Source organism: Typha angustifolia, chromosome 8, assembly GCF_048772165.1.
Source record: "Typha angustifolia cultivar Huaian chromosome 8, ASM4877216v1, whole genome shotgun sequence".
NCBI lineage: Eukaryota > Viridiplantae > Streptophyta > Magnoliopsida > Poales > Typhaceae > Typha > Typha angustifolia.
The window spans coordinates 14,379,921-14,403,167 of NC_133246.1; the positions used below are offsets into that span (position 1 = coordinate 14,379,921).

The 23,247-nt window shown below is 37.7% G+C and overlaps 2 protein-coding genes and 1 pseudogene across 5 annotated transcripts; 2 read left to right on the forward strand and 1 right to left on the reverse strand.

Annotated features, from left to right (window-relative positions):
• Positions 1 to 1,396: 1,396 nt before the first annotated feature.
• LOC140764877 (pre-mRNA splicing factor SR-like 1) lies at positions 1,397 to 11,262 on the reverse strand (annotated as a pseudogene).
• Positions 11,263 to 13,223: 1,961 nt separating this feature from the next.
• Positions 13,224 to 16,048, forward strand: LOC140764876 (auxin-responsive protein IAA1-like). The gene is made up of 5 exons (XM_073103700.1): positions 13,224 to 13,578; positions 13,670 to 13,851; positions 13,933 to 14,047; positions 15,409 to 15,470; positions 15,600 to 16,048. Exons 1-5 carry the CDS (start codon positions 13,322 to 13,324, stop codon positions 15,617 to 15,619), a joined length of 636 nt encoding a protein of 211 aa, XP_072959801.1. The 5' UTR covers positions 13,224 to 13,321; the 3' UTR covers positions 15,620 to 16,048.
• An 819-nt stretch (positions 16,049 to 16,867) lies between these two features.
• LOC140764875 (serine/threonine protein phosphatase 2A 57 kDa regulatory subunit B' kappa isoform-like) lies at positions 16,868 to 21,163 on the forward strand. 4 transcript variants are annotated; one of them, XR_012105105.1, is made up of 4 exons: positions 16,868 to 18,550; positions 20,152 to 20,477; positions 20,615 to 20,675; positions 20,785 to 21,163. XR_012105105.1 is itself a non-coding variant. In XM_073103699.1 (3 exons), the coding sequence occupies exons 1-2, from the start codon at positions 17,417 to 17,419 to the stop codon at positions 20,446 to 20,448; spliced, it is 1,431 nt and encodes a 476-aa protein (XP_072959800.1). In that variant the 5' UTR covers positions 16,868 to 17,416; the 3' UTR covers positions 20,449 to 20,477; positions 20,615 to 21,163. The 4 variants fall into 4 exon arrangements, 2 of the variants coding, with proteins under 2 accessions (XP_072959800.1, XP_072959798.1); XM_073103699.1 differs by having other exon boundaries at positions 20,615 to 21,163; XR_012105104.1 differs by having other exon boundaries at positions 16,892 to 18,550; positions 20,152 to 20,675.
• Positions 21,164 to 23,247: the final 2,084 nt, after the last annotated feature.

Below are 23,247 nucleotides of genomic sequence, written 5' to 3' on the forward strand. Positions count from 1 at the left end.
GGGTAATTTTTTAGAAAATATAAAAATATTATTTGACATGGGTGAAATAGTTCTACTTTTTATTCTATTCCGATTGGTGATTGTTAAATTAAATAACTCAGGTATTGCTCAGTATTTCTTTTAACAAATAGGAAGTTTTATTTATAAATATTCAAAAGAAATAATTTTAATTATAATAAAGTTAAAAATATAGGGTGCTATTTATAAAGATTTTATGATTCCATGTGTTTCATGAAACCTTGAATCCGTGTACGTAACAATCGTTTACTTTCTTAAATAGATCCTACTAAGGTTCCAGAAGTGATGTTCACGTATAACTAATCACATAAATAGAAACTAGTGGAGTATCTGGTGGATTTGTAGTATGTCCTTGCTTTTATTTCTTATAACTCGTCGTTCGAACGTCTTTTTCATGGGCAGTTATAATTATTCTCTTTATTATTATTATTATTATTATTATTATTATTATTTTGGATGGTTGAGTTATAATTTAAAAATAAAGGTTTACGTCTGTAAATATATTACTCTCTATTTAACTCTTAATGAAGATCAACTATTCTAGTATGTAGTGGTTCCAGGAAACTAGTAGCCGGTGCTGCAATCCTAACGGGGCTAAAGGTGGGCCTCTTTTATTTGTCATACGTGCAAGAAAGCATGATGCTCAAAATGGAGTTTTACCAGTCGACAGTTTCAGAAGCATGGACCTTTTCTTTGTCAGTTTTTTAAGAATTAAAAGGACTCGTTTAGTTGAATTTGAGATCATTATTGATTCTTTGTTGCAGAACACAGGTTATGAATAGATTCAGGCACACAACAAATATAAATTCCGCCTAGCAATATAAATGCTATTAACCTGAATAATATATGACGGATGTACTCTACGAACAAACAAAACAAACTAAAAAAAAAGGACACACTATGATCTATCACAGAATAGTGGGTGATCGCGACGAGATTGACAAATCTGGCCAGAAAATAAGGACTCACAATCACAATAATAAATATAATAATAGACTTCATTGAACAACTGGTTAAGTCAGTGGCAACACAGCATACGCAAACAGTTCCACATCACAATCCTGATGGAACTGATCAACAACCAACCAAACACACCATGTCACCATTAAATCAAATAAGGCAAACAAAGGGAACTAGAAAATCCAAGAAAAGATTTTATCCCTCAAAAGATGACCGTAGACTAAGAAGACTAGAAGATGTAACACGCTTCCAGACTATCTGCGAATCATAATGCAACAACAACATAACACAACTTGATTTACATTGACAATAAAAAGTGATCCAAAGTTGAGTGCTTGAAAGGGCACAAAATGTGGGCCGTAAACTACTAGCATGTTTCCAGTCTAAGAAGCATCATCTTGAAAAACACAGACCAACATGATCTAAATTGCCTGTAAGAAGTGAATCAAAGATTAATGCTTAAGAAGTACAAAATCCATTTGTTGGGTGGTGGATCTTGGTCTCGTGCATTGGTTCTCTTCAGGAAAAAAGAAAACCTTCATAACCTTTACTACATGGTGCAACATACACATCCACCAAATATTTGTGTGCCGGTGTGCCCTCAATGTTTCTCACATTTAACGGTCTAAAAATACAGAGCAGCACATTCTGATGATAATGTTTTCATCTCACCTCCGAGTAGAACCGTCCAATCTAATCACCTCAGTTCCAGAATCCCGGTTAAGTCTATCAGAACTTCCATCGCTCATCTTATATGTTCCGTCGCCATATAAATCCTTTAACTTTGCTAGATTGCTTGAGACACTTGCTGTTGTCCTGTCTTTAAATGTATCTCTAAATGGGCTTGGATGATGGTCGGAAGTTGAACCATGTAGAGGCATGTCTCTACCATGGCTTCTGGTCCAACTTTGACTGTGGCTTCTACTCTGATGAGAGCTAGAGCATCTATAGCTGTCAGCATCTAGCACACTCCTTTCATGGTCCGCCGCCTCCCAGAATTCCTCTCCGGAGTGCTTGGACAGGTGGTACTCCCTGCTAACACAATCACGTTGGTCATGCTCATGCCTCCTCTCTCTGTTCCGGTCCCTATCATGACCTTGATCATGGTCTGAACGATCTTGACCACGATCTTCTTCAGGCTGGCATTCTGCACGATCATGATCAGGGCCCTTGAGACTGACTGCGTCAGCTACTAGAGAATGGTCTTCGAAGGTCTTCATCAAGACTTCGCTTGAGAAGTGGACAATGCTCTGCGAACTGGGGATGGATCTCAGGTAGATGCACGATGCGGAACTCGCTGTTCAAAAGAGACTGACAAGGCAGCTTTTAAAGAAGGAGGGCAGTGGATAGTGTCATCTGAGCCGTGACGAGTGGATTCTCCAGTCACCCCAGAGTGCTTGGTTGGACGTTGCATAGGGCAGTGGATAGTGTCATCTGAGCCGTGACGAGTGGATTCTCCAGTCACCCCAGAGTGCTTGGTTGGACGTTGCATCTCCCCAAGATTGGCAACTATTTGGTGCACGACTGGAACAGGAATACGTGGAAAGAGTGTCAAAATAGTACTGCAGCAAAATAAACAAAGATCTTGGACCAAAAGTTCTCTTGCTATCATATGATGACTATAAAAGGTTGAATGAGTATCATCAAGAGAAAAAGATAGCGACTCAAAGACATCTTTCATCAATTGAATACTGAAAATGGTTCTTCTGAATGCAATGCATTGCATATTCTAGTTGATTGCATGAGGTTATGCATAGACGATTTTCCGATTAGACTTATGGACATTTAGAGACTTCAAGAAGGAACGATGTAACATAAAATAAAAAAATAAAAAAAAATGGGGCTCGCACGTGCGCTGCTTTCCTCTCTTCTCCCCTCACTCTTTTTCTTCTCCTTTCCTTCTTTTTCTTTTTTTTTCTTCCTTCTACCCGCCCGTAGCTACCGTTAGCCCCTTTTGGGATGCCGTTGCGCTAGAGCATCGCTGGGCCCACCGACCCCTTGGATCAAAGCGTCGGAGCTTCCATATTCTTCAGGTAAGTTTAATTTAAAATTTGTTAGCTAAATTGTTCTTCATCGGCTTTTCCTCCTCTCAGTTTCATCGAAAATCGGGCAACTTGGCTGCCTTGTGGCTTGCTGCGCCAGCCCCGTTAGGTTTCCCTTCCACCCTTCTTGCTTATGGTGCCCTCTGAGGACCATCCCGTGGCTCGGTGGAGGCTACACATGATACCCTCCCTTCGGTGGTTGCCAAGCTGGTTGCCGGCCATCTCAGCCGACATCGCCCTTTCTTGTGCAGTGGAAAAGCTTTCCCTCCTCGCAAGAATGCCCTCGGTGCCATCCTTTGGAGCCCTCGTGGTTAGAGCCGTTGAGCAACCCCTCGCCTTGGCCGATAGCCTTGGCGAGGGTGGATCTCATCGTCGGCCGCCTCTGGCAGCTAGACTCCCTCTCAGCTAACTTCTACTAGCCGAGGCAAGGCGCTGGTGGAGTCAGTCGAGGCTACTGGTGGCTAGGATCGCTGACAGCTTCCTTTCCCCGTTGTTGGAGCATTTGGTTGCGTTGTGAGTAGTCGTTGCCTTCTTTATCGACTGGTCGGCACCGTGGGTGCCTTCCTCGGTCAGTGGGGTGTCGGCTAGTGGTGGTGCTCATTTGCAACCCGTTCCCCCCTCCACGGCTAGGCTGAGTCGAGGAGAGGGGTTGGGCTAGGTCAAACCCTCCCTTGGTGGGCTGCGATCCAGCCTTAGAGTTTGGGTTGGGTTGGATTGAGCCCCATCCCAAGTTGGCTTGGGTTGGATGCAGCCCAGCCCAAGGTGGGGGTGATGTTGAGATGGGCTGTCTAGCCTAGCTCGGGCTTGGGTTGGGCCGTTTTGTTAGGTTAGACTGCGGACCAACCCAGGTTGTTGGTTGGATTAGGCTATTGTTAGCCAAGCTCATGTTGGGTTGGGCTATGGCCCCAACCTAAGTTGTTGTGGGTTAGGTTGTTGTTGGCCTAACCTATGATAAGTTTGGGCTGGGTGCAGCCCAACCCATGGTGTGGCTATTGGTTGGGTTGTGGCCTAGCCCATATTGTTGTGGGTTAAGCGGTGGCTTAACCTATTTAGGTTTCTTAGTGGGTTGGAGGCTCTAGACCTATTTTTGATAGGTTTGTAGTCCTTGGGTTAGTGGCCGCTCGGCCCATTTTGCTTTCAGCTTTAGACTAGCCCAAATAGATTAATTATTATTTAATTTATTTAAATATTTTATTTAGTTAATCTTGTCAAACGTGAGCCTTAATTAATCACTTTAACGGATAGCAGTGTTCGCTATATTAATTATTAATAAAGCAATTTTACTTGTCAAATATGATATTGCAAGTAACCCATAGTAGGGAATTAGCTCTAATTGTGATTTAACATGGTCGTTTATGATTTTGGTTAAATTAATTTTAACAAAGGAATAAGTGATCAAAATGTATCTATATTAATTGTTTTTATTAGAGAATTAATATAGATCAATGTAGAGACATGGTATTAAGCAAATTGCTCAAATTTAATGAAGCTAATTAATTAAATGTAGACTTTGTGATTTAAATAATATGAACAATAATTTGAAGTAAATTATTTCAATTACATTTAATAATGCGTCAGGCTTTGGTATAGCTCTGCCAACTCTACCCGACTATTAAAAGCAAGAGTTATTTAATTATTTAGTGATAGGAATGTGGTCCTCATGTTTTATTGTCTTCATATCGAGGCGAGTTCCGTACCATACAAGGATCATCTCATGACGTAATTATAACTCGTCGTCTAGAAAGCGATGCCAAGCAAGTGAAACTTCTATAATCTAATAGTGTAAAGAATGTAATGTCTTACTTTATGACATCATCCTATTCATATTATGCATATGCATACGCTTCCTTACTGTTAGTAATGCATGTCATGCATGCTAATTTATTTGATGTTTAGTAAGATTATGTGTATTAGGATTTCTGTGCAAATTTATTAGGCATGATTATATGTGATAGCACGTAATGCATGATAATGATGTGTGTTCCATTATGTTTATTATGTTATATATCATGTTACTTGCACATGTGCACAACCATGAAAAGAGTGATTTCTGCATCTCGACAATACCCGACACATCCTTAACCAAGGTTAGTAGTGGGGAATATTATTATATTTATATATTATGACGCATGCTTAAGGTCCTAGTTTGCCAATCACAAATAATCAGACAACCTTTTTGTCAGATGATAGACGATTTACTGTTGATCGATAAGAGTCATACCCTTTAGGGTATTTAAGATAGAAAAGAAGAGGCTGATTTAAACCTAGCGGTACCTAATGATGTAGGGTGAGGGCGTTCGTGAGCGACGGCTCATGATTTATTCATATGGTGGTGCAATAATGTGAAGCCGAGGACTCAAAGGTTAGTATCAAGTGTGATACTGACTCATGTTATGAGCATACGACTAAGGTCATTAGTCTGCAATGACAGACAATCAGTCATATAATTTATCGAGTGATGAACTAACGATTCTACCACTGTGGTTTACCTTCCATTAGGGGTATTCGGGTGGTCCGGTGTAAGTATTGATATGACTTACGGGCATAGCTCTACATGAGCATGAGTTACAAACTTAATAGTCTGATCTAATATATATCCTGTTGTATAGTATTGATATGGCTTATGGGCGAAACTCGATGTGAACTCAAGTTTGGGGATATGATGATCCAAGTTTGATGCATGTCTTGTTGTAAATTGCTAATGCATGTGCATATTAGATGAATATGATGAGCATGTGGTGTTGATGCATTGATCATAATGTGCATGTTCATATTTACTTATTATGATATCCTTAATTGTTCTATTTTTAGACTATAACAATGGATATTTGCTGTGTTCTATGCTTACCATTTTTCGGTGAAAATATTTTCAGATCAGTAGATTGCCCCGAGCCCTTGAAAGATTCGGCGAAGACTAGTTTTAGTTTCTTTTTATTTATTTTATTCTTATAAAGTAAGCTATATGGCTTATAGTCTCTTCATAGGCATTAGAATCTATCTATAATTATTTTTTAGGGGCTTGTTGTGGCCTATAATGTTATGAGCTTTTTTTGTTTTGTATTATTTATGAAAATATAAACTTTTTTTTATTTATTGTGTTGAAATATTGACTGACATGTCAAGTGGGTTTCCTTACGTGAGGCACGCGTGTATTTGGTGACGGGTGTTACAAATAATGAGTTAAAGATAATGACAATTTAAATCAGAAAAACAAAGGGAGGCTTTTGCAAGTTGGCTAAAGCCATGCAGAGCGAAAGGACATTATGCATGGGAAATAACAGACATCCATACAAAGCAATTCACAAAAGGATTCGAGGTGATGTTGTCAATTGTGAAATCTCAAGTTACTGAAACTGCACAATTGCACCAAGAATAAGCAGCAAAATGCACACAACTTAAGGAGCATATGTTATATTCTCTCGAGGAATTGTATAACCAAGCATTAGTGATACAAAATAATCGGCATGCAAAAGCTAAGGAGATATAGGAAGAGAAAGAGACATAAGTGTAATATGAAAAACTTACTAATATGCATGATCACCATCAAGCATCAAAGTACTTCAGAAATTGATTAGAAGCAAATCCCACAAGAAAACAGTAAACCAGCATTATGGATATATTTTTTATTTCAAATCAACATTACAAACCTTCTACAAAGTGTTGACAGAGATTTGATCTCCTCTCAACGCAAACTCCATAATGGAGACCCAAGTTCAGAATCTTAAACCAACAGACAAGTCATTTGCCAAATAAATAACCTTTCTGCTGTATAAAAAGCAATAAGCTTAGGGGTGCTAGTCTCTTATATGCGACAAAAATGGCTACAATAACATGCTGAAAAATAGGAAAAGAATAGCATATACATATTCTGTGATGACAAAGAATTATGTGAAGTGTACCTGTCCAAGAAGAAGATCACGCACATGCAAATATACACCCATGGTAGTCGTCCGGTTGACCCGGGAGAGAAGTCCTGAAATAAAAAAAAGTGAAAATAAACAAGCAACTCAATCTGTTACCTAGCATCATGAACGCAATAATGAATTGATATGAAGAAAAACAAGTTTTATGTGATATTTTGAATAGTTAAGCTGAAGAATTCTGCCTGAGTTGAAGAAGCACAACAAATTAGCTACTTATTACTAAAATGTAGCATCTCTGATATCATAGCAGTCTTGATTGAGTCCACTCAGATTTGAAAAACTAGATAGGTCTACCTTTGGATCTTTGGGAAGTTCAAGATTAAATTCTCCATGCAGAATTCAAAAATTTCCTTGTTATCCTTCAAAAGTGCATTGAAAATCGTTTTAAAATTTAAACATATAATCAAGTGATTAAAAATGATACCCAAGACTCAGCACAAATGATTTATTTGGTTTAATGTTTTGAGATGTAAATGTCCATATGACAATCAATGACAGATACAAAATCTAAACAAATACCATTATGTGAATTCTAACCATACCCTATACGTCCAACATTGTCCTTTTGACTCTGATACTGATTAAGCCGTTTGTTCTCAAGTATGTAAAATCTTACCAAGCCTATCAAAAATTATATACTAATGAATAGTACATAGTATACATATATTAATGGTATGAAGAGGAGTCATTTGTTCTCAAGTATGTACAATCTTACCAAGCCTATCACAAATAATATACTAATGAATAGTACATAGAATACATATACTAACAGTATGAAGAGGAATTAAGTACTAGGTAATCATGCAGCCATCACTATATTAAGTATAAATCAGAAGATATATTAAAGATATGGCAATAAGTCAATTCCAACAGTCCCAAGAAAATAGCATGGGTAAACCAAATGTAAATCAGTGTCAAACTATCAACCTACAAACACTCAGAATGCTGATATGCACTTTCTCTATTCGTGAGTGTGTTGGGCATATCAGAGCACTCGACAATTCATTGATGATGCACTGTTTATGGAGATAAAGATGTCAACATACACAAATTGTCCAACAAATGACTTGGGTAGACAGCAGAAGTGAGCATTTCCCATTATGTATCTAAGCTCACCACACCACCACATTATAAATGTGAAAAATAATACCAGATTTTGATTCTGCGACAATCTTTTCACAGAAATCTAAGATGGATTTTGGATAGGTCGAGTGTGAATAATTTATGTGAAAATATTGTCAAAAGGTATGCATGATGGAAGTGCTTGATTGGAAATAAATTTCATTACTTATTTTCAGCAAAAATATCTTGAAATTTTACAGGACAATAAAGATTAAAAGATTCAGAACTACAAAAAGATGTCAATACCTCATCATCTTTCATGTAGGACTCATACCATGTCCATAAGGTTTTTTGATCGGCAACATCGCGCAGCTACAGGAATCCAATCTGCAAAACCATCTACGTTAATCCAACAATCATTTAAGCTAGGCACACCAAAAAGAACTTATTTTGAGGTAATAAATAATGTTTCAAAATAAGAAAAGGTCCATCACCACCTACTTTTTTCCACTTTGTGTTGTCAACACACTAGATAGTCACACAACAAATAGTATGCCAATAAAGGAGGGATGAAAAAATGTGGCTAATTATGTAAGACACGACAAGAGCAAGCAGCATGAAATACAAAAAAGCAAACAGACTTACAGCTCTAATATATGGAGAATCTGGGTACTTCAACAAACCATGCATTTGCTCGACAGTAAGTTTCATTTTAAAAAATTGTAGAGAAGAAAAATGCTGTGAAAGGACCTCTGCAGTTGCCAGTCATCCATTGTTCCACATGATCAGCTTGATTATAGATCATCTATAACTTCACGGTACGTCTTTAACCTATAAAGGTCTTTAAAATAATCAGAAGAAAGGATGTTCATGCAAAGCACCTTCTCAGGCAAAGTATCAATAGGTCTCCCAGAAGTTTGTATCTCCATTATATCAGTATGCAATGGCTACTACAAAATCAGTATGCTTCCTATAAACAAAGATGTAGAACAGCTAAGAACCTTCAGTAACTTATCTGACAGCTTTCTCCCTCTGCAAATGTTGATAAAACCTGCAGGTAGAAATTTTAGATGTCAAATTGCCAGTAACTGAGCTATAGAATTTTCTACTTGAAGTGCTACAAAAGACAATATAGAGGAGAAAGGAAAGTTTATAAAAGCACCGAGGTAATCAATGATTAGTTATTGATAGTCTCATGCTCAAATGATATTAATCACAAAAAATACATATATATACATATAATTATAGTATATATATGTGTATGTATGAGCTCAGAAAATTTATTTTTCTAGACATAGAATTGCAGGAGGGCAATATCTTAGCTCCAAATGCATCTGATTAACCATTCACTTACACATTTTTAACTGCACATATATATATATATATATATATCTGTATATGGATATGCTTCTGCAATATTATCCCATGTGTTATGATGTGACATAAAATGTGTGATAGTAAGAATTGCATCATCTGTTTTATCATATTTAACATTACAATGATCCCAGCTTAGGTTGCTCCTTTGCAACTATATTACATATCCAGAATGTCGAAATGAAGTAGGTCTCCATGCTTGAGTTATGGTCCATTAGATAATTTATGGAGATGATATGAGTCAAAATTTGTAGTATAATAAACTAATCAACCAGCAAGTAAAATAAAATAGAAAGATATGAATATATGATATTTCTCACTTATATCTAAAAATTAAATGACTAGCATATAAAGATTCTCTAGTAAGATTGCAAAACTGGTTAAGATGGAAAAGGACCATCGACCCTTTGAGAAGAAAGAGGAATACTTACTATCAAATGCAACATAAAGATCAAATAATTGGTTCTGTAGTACAAACACTCTATGACTGCATGTTGTAAATAGGGGCATAAACCAGCCAAGCATAATGGAGAGCTCAATCAAGTTTGGCTTGAAATTAATTTTGAGCCTATAATTAATGATCAAGCTTGTCTTGTTTAGGTTCAATTGGAGCTCATTGTTTAGCCTATTCAAGCCTTGAGAAAAACTCGAGCCTTAGCAAGTTGCCTGTTAATGACAATTGAAATGAATTCAAATTATATTTCAGTAGCAAGCTTGATTAAACTTTGATATTTTGGGCTTAAACAAGCTTCATTTAACTCAAACATAAGTTTATCAAAATTCTACTTAAACCAAGTTTGACTTATAGATCATGCCCAGTTCATTTCTTGTATATACATACATACTGTATGATTTTATGCATTTTCAAGCCTTATAGCTGGGCTTGATTGAGCCAAACTTTGTTCAAGATTGAATTGAAACTGATTTCAGAGCATACAAACACTGACCAAGATAGGTTAATTCGAATTTGAGGCGAGACAATTCAGGCCAAAATTGAGCGAGCTTGAGGGGCTTGATTATTGGAGCCTAATTGTAACACTAGTTACACTACTGAAGGTAGGAAGAGGGAAACCTATTAACAAGACCCGTAATTCGGATTTCCTTGAGCTGTTATCCAATATGCATGAGAAAATACAACATGAAAGAGTTTTCACTAAATTGCAATTTGCCCTAACCAGGATAAGGCACTCTTGAAAGATGTTTTTTTTTTAATAAAAAGAAAGGTGAGTTGGCATCCACTGCATCAGCTCGATGAAATAGTTCTTGCGATGTACTTGACCAAAATATTTCATCTTTGTCTCTATAATATGACTATAATCGTTTGAGGTCAAGATTGAACTTCAACAACATTAGGTGGGCAAAACCTACCAATAAAATCTCTCCAAAATCTGCTTCAAAGACTGCAATCATGAAGTAAAGAGCAGCAACATAAACCCCAGTACCTCAGCTCGATCAAGAATAAACCATTCAAACTAAACTATCGGATTCCTAATGTATCTAGATAAAGACAGAGGCAGATCTTTACCGAAGGTTAACGAAAAGAGATGTAATAGAGACTCAACAAGCCCTTGGCTAGCAAAAAGTACTGCCAGGCTATTCAAAGAACAAAGAGAAAAGAATCAACTGGATCCAAGCTTCCAAGGGTTAGATCGCCATCGCCGGCGGTGGCGGAGCTCGCCAGAACTTAGCGGAGGAGGAGAAGACACCTCGCATGACCAGGTCCAGGCAAGAGGAAGATATCGATCGATCCCAAAACACCGACGAGATTGGATGGGATCGGTCGAGAAGAGCGAGAAAAAAAGGAACCAAAAAATGAATTAAAGAAAAGGAGGAATTCGCGGTTGTAGATAGCGGCTTGGATTTGAAAGAGGGGTCGAACTCGAATCCACGCCGCGGTCGGATTGGTTTTTGAGTTCCAATAGAATCTTAAATTACATTTAGGCAAATATTTCAATACTTCTTTAAAATTTATAATTTTAATTTAATCAATTTTCACACTGAAACTAATTTCTCACTACCAATTCCAAAACTTTATTACTAAAAAAAAATATTAGTTATAAAGATTTTATTACGTGGGTCCAACTTTCGAATTACTCGAATTTAGTCGAATTGATTCTTGAGTTCGAATCAAATCTTAGATTAAGTTTAAATACAAAATATCAACTAACACAGCGTCAAGAGAGTAATAAATAACATAAAGGGTTATACTTAACCCCGTGGGTTTTGTATCACTACATCAACCTTTTTTAATTAAACAATAAATAAAAACTCTGTTAAAAAAGATAAAAAATATCAGGAAAATTTTTAAATGGCTTAGTGATATAAAATAAAATTTAAGGGGAAAGTGATTTTGGTTCTATTAATACAGTGTGAAGCATAAAATAACTTTCATCCAAATAAAAGATAAATATATCTAACCCATAACAAAATAGTATTGTAATCCACGTAACAAGATTAATAAGTGAGCCAAGTGAGAAAACATATAATAAAATCGTATTAGCATTTCAGAAAAAATAAGATAAGCTAAAGAAATATATTTCTTATAATAATTAATTAATATTTGAAAAGGTTTAAATTCATGACCTCAAACAAAATGGTCAATTAATCCAAAAACTTTTAGAGAGATGCTATTTCTCAGAATTTACACTTTGATTCCTACGATACAGAATCTAACATGAACTTGGTTGCATAATGCATCAAATCTGCTAAGATCTTATATTTTACATATAGCAGTATAAAAAATATAAAAATATAAAACCCACTCTGATAAGGTACAATAATATATAGAAAGTTGTCTCTAAAATATAACACAGAAGAATAGTTTATGCACAGAAACACTTATGAGCATTTGGTCTAATGGCATATGGATTAGGACAGTTATTAGATTAGTTTCAACCACTTCCCATGTCTTACTGCAATGAGCATATAGTTTTCTTTTCGCAAACTATAAAAGGTCCTTAATGATGACAATGATTTTATTAAGTTAACTGTTACAAAAGTGGTGATATCGTTGATGATACTATAGAGTTGTAGGTATTCTATGTCTATATTGCTTTTAAAACCTCATATTAGAGATTTTTATAATTTAATTATATTTAATCTATAATAATAAACTTTATTTTTATTGTAAATATAAATTATGTACATTCTAATATAATTATATATATATATATATATATATATATATATATATATATATATATATATATATATATATATACTTAAATTGAAAGCGTGAGGTTTAAGGTGGGACGAAGAAAATGTGCATTGCTGTATTTGGATTTCCTGCAATAAGTGGGCTCCCGTTGGCTTGCTTGGCCAGTCGCCACAACGGCCATGCGGGGGACTAAATCCCGAGGTCCAATGAAGAAGCCATCAGCATTAAGCTTGATCCACGATTTGGTAGCTTAAATGACAAGATTATAACTATTTTAATTAGTGGACATATGGGTAATTGCAAGGAAGACCCTCAAATCCTGGCTTATGATCACCGGCTGCGGCAAGTAAAGCGCGTAAACCCGAGATCAAAGAAACGGACAGGTGTGCATATAATCTGGGCAGTAGACAAGTCGCCGACAACCCAACAGCAGCACATGTCTCCTTAGTGGTGGCCGCTCACCCACTCCCCACTTTGTCTCCCTCGGAAACTCCTTGACCGTTCTGCCCTCACGATCGCGCCCGTCCTTATCCCATCGGACGATTGGAATTCCTCGACCAGGCTATAACTCCAAGCCCCCGCACGAGCGACACATACATGGAACACGTGTCGACGTGAGCGTGGTGGAAATGCCTGCGAAGGTCCGGACGAGCGGTGACTTGCATCTATAAGGCCAACGAGAGCGACCTCTTCGAAGACGCCACTGGATATCAGAGAGCTAGAGAGGAAACAACCGAAACTCTAACCCTAGATTGCGAGCTTGATCGAGGAGAAGGCTCACAGAGATGTCGCTCGAGACGGAGCGGAGCTCGACGGAGTCCGATGTCTCCGGTCTCGACTTCGAGGAGACGGCGCTAACCCTAGGACTCCCTGGTGGCGGATCCAGGACCGGATCTGAACAGGAGAGGAAGCGCGCCTTCACTGACGCTGTAGATCTGGCGCCCCGCTGCTCGCGGACCGATCCACGAGGCGGTTCCGACGATCTCTCTGACGAGTCGCCGGATTCCCAGGCCTCCGCCGCCGAGAGGCCCCCCGCTCCCAAGTAAGTCCTGGAAGCAACGGATAGGAGCTTAGTTATGGGTTTGTCTGTTTTATTTAGTGATAAGATGGGACTAATTTGGGGTTAATTGAAGGGCGAGGATAGTGGGATGGCCACCGGTGAGATCATACCGAAAGAATGCATTGAAGAGCTGCACGTTCGTTAAGGTAGCAGTGGACGGAGCTCCCTACTTAAGGAAGGTGGATTTGGAGGCCTACGGGGGATACGAGCAATTGCTGAGTGCTCTACAGGAGATGTTCTCGTGCTTCACGATTCGTACGATTCGTAATCTCTATTTATGATTTAAGATTTATAGTTGAATCGGATGTAATTTGAAGGGGGTTTTAATTTGTGCAGGTAGTTATCCGAATGAGGAAAGGAAGCTGGTGGATCCGGTAAACGGGATGGAGTATGTGCCAACTTACGAGGACAAGGATGGTGACTGGATGCTCGTTGGAGATGTCCCCTGGAAGTAAGTTTTACTTTTGTAGATGAGTCGATTTAATTCAATGATGCCTTATATTCGTATGACGATAGAAACTTTATTTTTTCCTCACCAAATATGTAGATCATTCGCTTCTGGGGCGGGGGGTTGGGGGGGGGGGGTGCTCCTTAGCTTTATGATTATTGTAGATAAAGAAACATATCATTTCTTCACCACAGTGCAAGCTCGCTAATTTACATATATAAAGCACCGAAACTAAGGCTCTATAGTGGTTAATTTATAATCTTGCATGTCGCTTGTGTGTCTCAAACCATGACTTTCTTATTTCTATTAAATTTATAACCCAGTGGTACCTAATATACTGTGAGAAAACTTCAATAGATTATGCTGTAGGATAAAATGGTTGTCACAGCACCTTGTTGATGTTCTCTTTTGAGAAATTATCAGAGAATCCTCTGTAAGTTTGCAGTGTGATTTTAAGAGGATGAAATGGTGTACCTGCATAATTGTTGTACTGGATATAGGGTTCTAACTGGATCCATGTAGTAAGAAGTTCATCCTAGATAATCTTATGCGGTACCAATTGTCATGGTTGGGATAACAACTGAAACCTTCCTTCTTTTCCTTTGGCCTCCCTTTGTGCTTGCCCCAAAGCACCTGTCCTTGTCTCTGATTTGTGTCATGTTTCACTACTTAGAGCACATATAGAGCAATAAATTTATAAGATAAGGATAGCCTCAAATCTGAGCAGTTATTAGGGTGACAGGAACCAAATGCCTATCTTTTCGTCTTCTGATTGATGTGGAATGCTCCCTTATTTTGTGATATCATATAGATTGGGGCTTGATGTCCAATCACCAAACATGCCTTAGAATCTCACACTCTTATATGTAGAAGCATAGTACTGGTTACTTTTCCACCCAAGAGTAAGATACCAAATGCACTAGTGGCATTCAAATGCTTAGGTGCTTGACTAAAATGGTAAGGAATTCCCATATGTGAAGAGATATCTGTTTGGATGTTATCTTGGAGTGAGTCAAACTGGTGCGGATTGTCTTCAGTAATTTTCTTACTTGGATCCTAAAATACAATATTGCAGTGGCTTGAAAGCCTTAATGTTGTGGAAACATGTCCTCTTAGATCCCTTTTGCTTCTCTGTCCATCTTTCTCTCAGCTAGAAGCCTATATTGAACCTCTCTGCTATATGTAGCATTTGGTATATTAGACTAATGAAGAAAAGGATTGTTATGCAATACATACTTTATACTCGCAGAATAACTGCACATGAGGCTATATTTTTGTAGTCTTTTCAGATGCAATTACCATGATGACCCCCGCTATCTAGTGTAGCCGTGTAGCTAATCTAACCTTGCTTCACTCATGCACAGGATGTTCGTGGAGTCCTGCAAGCGTATCCGACTGATGAAAAGCTCGGAGGCTGTTAATTTAGGTAAGGTGTTCTCTCTACATACATTTGTTGCGATCTCCAAATTTATAGGCTGGTCACTGCAATCACCGTTGTGTTGACATGTCACTTCATATTCATTTGAATCATTCATTTTTCGTTTGGTGAATGCAGCACTGAGAGCACCTCGCTGATGCATACTGGCATATCAAATGATGCATAGTCAAAGATGACAGTCCCTTGAGAACAGGATCTTGATGTCACATAATACATTTTATTGTACAGCCGGCGACGTCCCCCTAAATTCCAACTTGGTGCTTTTAAAATGGGAAAGGGGAGACCCTAGTAATCAAAATCAGTTCTTCATATGTTGTTCTCACCTCAAGTCTACCACAAGTCATCCATCATATGCGATGTTTTTAGTAGTCACATGTTGGAGTGCCCCAGCTTTCCTCTGTTGGTTGAGGCCCCAATCTTCTTCTTTTGATATCTTAAGATATCATCAGCCGGTTTTTGTTCTGGTCTTATCGTTGTCTATGAAGATTGAATGTAAGAGATCTTGTGGCAAACACTTCCTTCCAATGTTTTCATACCCCTTTTGAACTGTCAAGTTTGTTGTTTTACTTGCGACGTGTTGAAAATGTTACTTTCTTTATGCAATTCGTGATTGATCAAGGGCAAAATATCTTTTGTTTAATTACATATTCACCACTTAATTTATAACTCACTATAATACTACACTCTTGAAAGAAAACAAAAACAAGCGTGGTGCTCTTCAATCTTCAACCAGACTTAGATTCTTTGCCCACTACAATGAAAGCAAATGAGAATTTAGTACCGGGCCAACCGTCGACCGTCACCAAAAAGATGATGTATATATAAAGAACCACTCGGCTGTTGATGTGACCTTGCAACTAGCGGGGAACGTGGTTGGAATCTTTTTTCCTTTCGGTCTAATAGATATTTGATATTAAATCATAATTACTTAACTTTACTCTCAAGTTTTGTCTCCATAAATTTAAGCACTCGACATCCCTAGTATAAAGTAACTTCAAACTTGGCATCCAATATTTTATAGTTATTCCATCACTCATCATGCCTAAAGAAAGCATGGTACACCAATCCTTAGTCTGTAGAGGAAGTAGAGAGGAACGAAACGAAGTCTCCCATCAAAGTCCCTACATTCTAATGACGGGACTTGGCAACCTTGGATCCGTCTTATGGCCAGAAAATACGACGAATGCGCACGGCAATTACGTCTACGGTATACATTCCTTTGTCGTTGGCCACCTAATTAATTAGCACATAAGACAGTTGTTACAAAAAAAAAGAAAGGAAAAAGGTTTCGTGCAATCATATCAAAATCAGCTAGTTTCACCTTTATCGGTTGCTTTTATCCATAGAAACTCTTTTTCTTACTAAGTATACTTTATCGGATCTACTAACTTCTACGCATATCTGTAGATAATAATGTTACTACAGTGTCCGATATAGCGACATTATATTGTGATTTTATTCAAGAAAGTTGCGATAACGTAGGTAGATATCCGACATCTCTTATCTGCAAAACCTGCAAAAGCCGTCATCCCTCTCTCTAGATCCCATCCGATCTCATGGGAGCGATCGAGGTCGAGATCGGAAGCAATAGTAGTACCTACCCGCCTTGATCCCGTGCCCTAGATCTATTCCTCCTGCCACATTCGCTTTTTTTGTCTTGAGAATCTACCTTCCAGATCCGAAAGCTCTGCCATTTCTAGGGTTTCATCGTTGAGTAAAGCTCTTCTCTTTGCGTCCTTGCGTTCGATCTCCAAAGGCTCGCAGGTGAAACTAAGAGATCTGTTCATTTTCGTGCTCTTTATTCGATCTATCTCCGTTGCTACTACAATCTTCGGCCTTCTTCGCTTGGATTCCAGGTTTGTTTGCTTACTACTAAGCATTAAATGAAGCACATGCTTATAGATTAAGGGCGCTTAACCCTCGAGTCTGCCACAATGTGGAAGCAATTTCTTAGCAAATCGCAGCGGAAATATCTGAAATCCAATAACTCTTCTAGCCCCCCACCAAACAATTCTAGCCCCAATGCTGCTTCTTGTGGGAATGCAATCCAACAAATTGCGACTGTCAATGGCCATTTCGGTGGAGTAGCTGCTATTGAACGAGCGCCGACTGCGATGGAGCCCCAGATGTCATTTAAAGATGTCAAAGATGAAGAAAAGCAGAGCCTTTTCCTAAGCAAGTTAAACCTTTGTTGTGTTATTCTTGACTTCTCTGATCGGAATAAGGACTCCACTGAGAAAGATTCAAAGCGCCAGACTCTGATGGAGCTAGTCGATTATTTAGCTGCAGACAATCCACAATTTACTGAGCCAATGATCGCTGCAAGCTGCCGAATGTTTTCTATCAATTTGTTTCGGGTTTTCCCCCCACATTGCCGGTTTAATTCTTTTGCCAGTGGCGAGATGGAAGAAGATGAACCTGTGTTCGACCCCGCATGGTACCATTTGCAAATTGTCTACGATTTACTTCTTAGGTTCATAATGTCCTCCTCCATTGATGTGAAGATTGCAAAGAAGTATTTGGATAATTTGTTCATTCTGAGATTACTTGAACTATTTGATTCAGATGACCCTAGAGAGAGGGAATGCTTGAAAACTGTCTTGCATAGGATCTATGGGAAATTCATGGCACACCGATCTTTCATCCGTAAAGCGGTGAGCAACATTTTCTATAGGTTTCTGTTTGAAACGGAGCGACATAATGGGATTGCAGAGTTGTTAGAGGTTTTCGGGAGTGTAATTAGTGGGTTTGCTCAGCCACTCAAAGAGGAGCATAAGATCTTTTTGTGGAAGGCTCTAATTCCTCTTCACAAGCCCAAGGCAGTAGGTGCTTATCTTAATCAATTGACATACTGTGTTATTCAGTTTATAGAGAAAGAGCCAAAGCTGGCAAGTTCTGTAATTAGGGGTTTGCTGAAATACTGGCCGGTGACCAACAGTCAGAAGGAGATGATGTTCTTGGGGGAGCTGGAGGAGGTTCTAGAGGCAACAAACATGGTGGAATTCCAGAAATGCATGGTTCCTTTGTTCCAGCGTATCAGTCGTTGTCTTAATAGCTCCCATTTCCAGGTAATGCTGTCCTTGACTTGGTCTTTCCTAAAAATATCTTAGTCTATCTTGTTAAAGAAGTAGGTTGTTGAATAGATTGTCTTGTCATCAGGTAACATTATCATTCTGCCCATATAAACTGTTGCACATTTATTGAGCGAAATGACAAATTGTTTACTGTGTAATTTTGCTAGTTGGTCTGAATTGAGGCTACGAGTTTATATATACTAAAGAAATCAACATCATCTGGATTTCAGAAGTTTTATATAGCAATGATGCATGTGTAATCAAAACAAAATAAAAGAAAAGTCTTATAGTCTCTCACAAATTTCTCACTAACTGTAAAGAAAAAGAAAGAAACTCACTCAACGCCAAGTCTCCAACCAAACTCAAATTTCTAAAGCCACTCAGCACCAACGCTAATGATGACTTGCATTCTGTGAGAATAGAGCTGTTAACACTAAATACACCCCCTAATAATTAGGTTGGTGCACTTACTTTGATTCTGCTCACTATTAATATTAAGATGCATTTAGAACTCTAAACTTATCTTTCTAACATGTAAGAGCACCTAAAGCATACAAAAGAAGTACCCAACTTCAAGCCACAACTTCACAATTGCCCTTCTCTTCTTTCTCTATTTCTTTGTGATAACCTCAAGAGGTTTAGAATTGTATAATGAAGAAGAACACCACAAGTAAGTAGCAAGAGCCTTCTGTTATGCGTTTTGCTTGCTGTACCCTTCTCATTCATCTTCCAAATCTTAAATGCAAGCTACTCATCTGCTCTTTCATCTTTCTGCTTAAAATTGTGGGTGATCTAAAAAGTTATTCATGGACAAGTTAGCAAAGCTTCACTCCCTATACTATTCTTCAGTAGATATCTTGTGCTTCGAGTGATTGTGGATTTGAGTATTTGCCAACAAGTGCTTTGGTAGTCTATGGACTGCATTGGCCTTTCAGTTGTCTAACTCTAAGAAACCCCTATGAGAAAAAAAAAATTTGTTCATTTTCTTTGAATTCTCTAACAAAAGGCGACAAAAAGCTTTCTTCTGATTTCTCCATTTTCCTATCTTATCATCCTCCATAACTCCATTTTCTCCTTATTCTTAATGAGTCTTTAATGTTCTCTTATCAGAAGTCAGTTTGTTCTCTGATGGTACATGTTCCAGCATTTCTTATATTGCTGTTTTCTATTTCAAGATGTCCTACACCTGCTGTACTGGATCCTCTTATTAACTTCAAATGCACTTTTCATGGACAGCATATGTGGTCACTATAACAAGTGTACCACACAGATCTTAGAATCTAGAGTTGGCAGGGAAATCTATGTTCTCCTGCATCTTCTGGACTTTTGAAGTTTGTTTTATGTCCATATTCTTTTTTATTTTGTGGCCAGGCTGATTTTATGCCCTGTAAGATCTGATACTTTGTTCATCTTGGCATCCATTTGCTGTGTTGCTTGGGATAGTCTATGTTGGGTTTTCCATTGTTTAAAGAAGTGTTCTTTAGTGCTGATTATTTAAACAACCATGTTTACTAATTGGTTTGGCTTGCTAACCATCGCAGTGTCGTTTGAGAAACTGAGCAGAGCTTGTCCTTACTAATAGAAATGCTTTTCAGGTTGCTGAGAGAGCCCTCTTTCTCTGGAACAATGATCACCTGATCAATCTGATCTCACAAAATCGGCAAGTGATCCTCCCTCTCATATACCCAGCTTTAGAAAGGAATGCACGTTGGCACTGGAACCAGTCAGTTCTGAATGTTACAATGAATGTAAGGAAGATGTTTTCTGAAATGGATGAGGGTCTGGTTTTGGCATGCCAAAGCAATTTCCAGGAGGAGGAGGAGAAGAAAACGGCAGCAGAGGAGCAGCGGAAACTTATCTGGGAGCGTCTAGAGAGCACTGCTGCCTTTTAGCCAGTTTGTCTGGATAGATACCCTTCCTGGTACGCCTATAACAACTCCTCTAGCAGCTTCCACTTTGACATTGTCAGGATTTATCTGAATCTTATAACCATTCTATCTTGGTTGTGAGGCGAGGGTTATTGCTTTATTTGATTGTTGAAGACGGAAATTCTGATAGGTTGCTAAGATTCTTCGTAAAGTTTTTGCAAGTAATAGTAGCTGCTTCAATGCCATCCAAGGTATGTTTCGGAGAGTTTTTGAGTATTGGGCATTTCTTTTATGCCAACACCCCATATTTATATTGTGGGAGAATAGGATCCTGATTTCACCTTGCCCTATTTTCAAAAGATTAATGAACAAAATATTGAGGATGGTCAAAACAAATTGGCATTTTAAGGATGCTGCATCATTCTCTGCTTCTTCCACTGCTGGGGTTTATCCTGCATTCTCGAAGCAGCTGGTAGAAATTGGAAAGAGATTGCCAAATGGTGCACACCTATATTTAGAAGTGAAGCTTCTTCCACAAATTCTGCCAAAGAAATTGGAAGAACATTGCAGATGGGTGATCTCAGCTAAGTCCACAAAGCCACTTGTCATCTGTATGGTAACGAGCATTTACATAACCAACCCATCACTTGTTCTTTTCTGCATGCTGTTTATGGAGTAGTGTATTTAACCCACGTTGGCAATATAAGATATTATTATGTATCTACAAATGGTTTATGCACTTGTTAAATGTCTCTCTACATCTGGAGATTAGCCTAACTAGTTCTTGCTAGCTGCAATTCCTGCTTAGATCTTATTATTTTTATCATAATAATTGCACTAGGCAACACGGATAAATAAACTACGGGCAGTTTGCCGTGGTAAATCACTTCCTCTCACAGATGAGACTAAAGCCACCAAAATCGATATTATTATTATTATTATTATTTTTGTATGACTGTATGTTGTCTTCATTTTAATGACAGCTTGGTAGTTGGTAATGATGTATGGTTCCGTGCCAAAGTCATACAATATCAACCATCTTTGTTGTTTTTATTTTCATCACAAGGATATATTAATCCCGCTGCTTGATGTCATTATTAATAAGATTTAAAATTAAGATGGTGTGCAACTTTAACATCACCAGAACTGAGTCATAAAATTAATATGATAGCTGTAAATTTGTAATAAGGTTCTCTGAAAATTAGCTTAGAAAGAATTACTACTTTGCATGCCAATAGATATAGATTACTTTTCTACGTAGAAGTTTGGGAGTTCGTTTGTTGCATCCCAAGGGATGTGGTTGGTTGTAATCTGTTGAGACTATGCACATTACACATTATAGTTTAGACCTATACAAGCAAACATATAAACTTATTGAGGCTCATGAGAATTCATGAGCAGAAACTTATATTCATATAAGATAACTTTATCTTTTGACATCCTAATGGTTTTCCTTCCCTAGAAAATGGCTGCTATAAGTATATTTGTCCTTCCCTAGAAAATTAATATGAGGTGTAGGGTTTAACCTTGACTAGGTTCCACAAAGTTTTACGAAAAGAATAAGGATATTAGGGGTTTACTAAATTACATTAAAGCCTTAAAAGAATAAAATTTTATATTAAACACTCACGTAGGTGATTATTTTTAGTCATAAAACATTATTCCAATTATCTCACTAAATCAATCATTAGTGCAAATCTAGTTATTAACTCAAGAAATCTACCATAACATGATCTCGAGGAAACATTATTGTTTCTTTCATTTTGTCAGGCTTAGCTAGTTCATTTAGGTATAAATACTGTGATTTCAAAATTAGAAAAATATACTCTTTCTTTTACTGATACAAAATATAGTGAATATTTCGATATAACTAGATAGAATATTACTATTTTTTTTTACTCTTTAAAGCTTATCCAACTCTTTAAAATGTAATAGTTGTAACAAACTACATTCTTTAGTCTAAATAACATGAATGTTGTCGGTAACAATCTGATTCCAAATAGTCACAAAAAATTCGTTCAAATTAAATTAAATGAACTCACAGATTACAGAATAAAATTCTGAATAGTCGAGTCTAGCGTTGGACACTATCTCCTTAAGACCAATTCGTCCTCCACCGATTGCTTCTGGAACAGTGGACGTCGGTCTCCCAGGATACAATGACTACCTTGCACTGGAAAAGAAGCAGTTTTCTAATGCCTTAATTAAACCTGAACAGTGCTGTACTCTCTCTCAAATGCAGACTCAGATTCGACTCTAGAAGGAATGAACCAAATTTTCCTCTCTGATGTTATCTCTAATTATGCAGACCGATAGCCTATTTCAGAGTCTAAAACTAATTAGACTGTCAATCTGCATAATTAGAGATAACATCATCACTTAGTTTCAATGTGATGTCCTTGAAGTAATTTGAAATAGGCATCGAGAAATAATTTTGAACTTCAAGGACATCACATTGCATTTCAAAATTATTTCTCGATGCCTATTTCAAACTCAGCGGTATCAATCTCGGCTTGAATAGTTAGTTGATTGGTGGGCCGGTCTCCACTTCCGATTGAAACTTTATTCTGACGATCACTTACCTTTTCCCTAAAGATGATGCCCTTCTCTCACACAATACTGTTGCTTTATTTTCTGTATAAATCCTTCAGATTCGAGTATTCCAACGTAGAGAACGTAGTATTATTATTATTATTATTATTATGATTATTTAATAAATTATGCTGTTCATATTCTCTGATGCTCTATGAACATCACAACTCATATGAACAAATATATCTGAGCACAATACGTTGGACACACTACGTTTTATAAATCGTATCT

What these genes read in the sequence shown, in the direction of transcription:
- LOC140764876 (XM_073103700.1), top strand. Translation starts at nt 13,322, where the DNA reads ATGTCGCTCGAGACGGAGCGGAGCTCGACGGAGTCCGATGTCTCCGGT. An exon ending in GTTCTCGTGCTTCACGATTC is followed by an intron (nt 13,852 to 13,932) that starts GTACGATTCGTA and finishes TAATTTGTGCAG; the next exon opens with GTAGTTATCCGAATGAGGAA. An exon ending in GTTGGAGATGTCCCCTGGAA is followed by an intron (nt 14,048 to 15,408) that starts GTAAGTTTTACT and finishes ACTCATGCACAG; the next exon opens with GATGTTCGTGGAGTCCTGCA.
- LOC140764875 (XM_073103699.1), top strand. Translation starts at nt 17,417, where the DNA reads ATGTGGAAGCAATTTCTTAGCAAATCGCAGCGGAAATATCTGAAATCC. An exon ending in TTAATAGCTCCCATTTCCAG is followed by an intron (nt 18,551 to 20,151) that starts GTAATGCTGTCC and finishes AATGCTTTTCAG; the next exon opens with GTTGCTGAGAGAGCCCTCTT.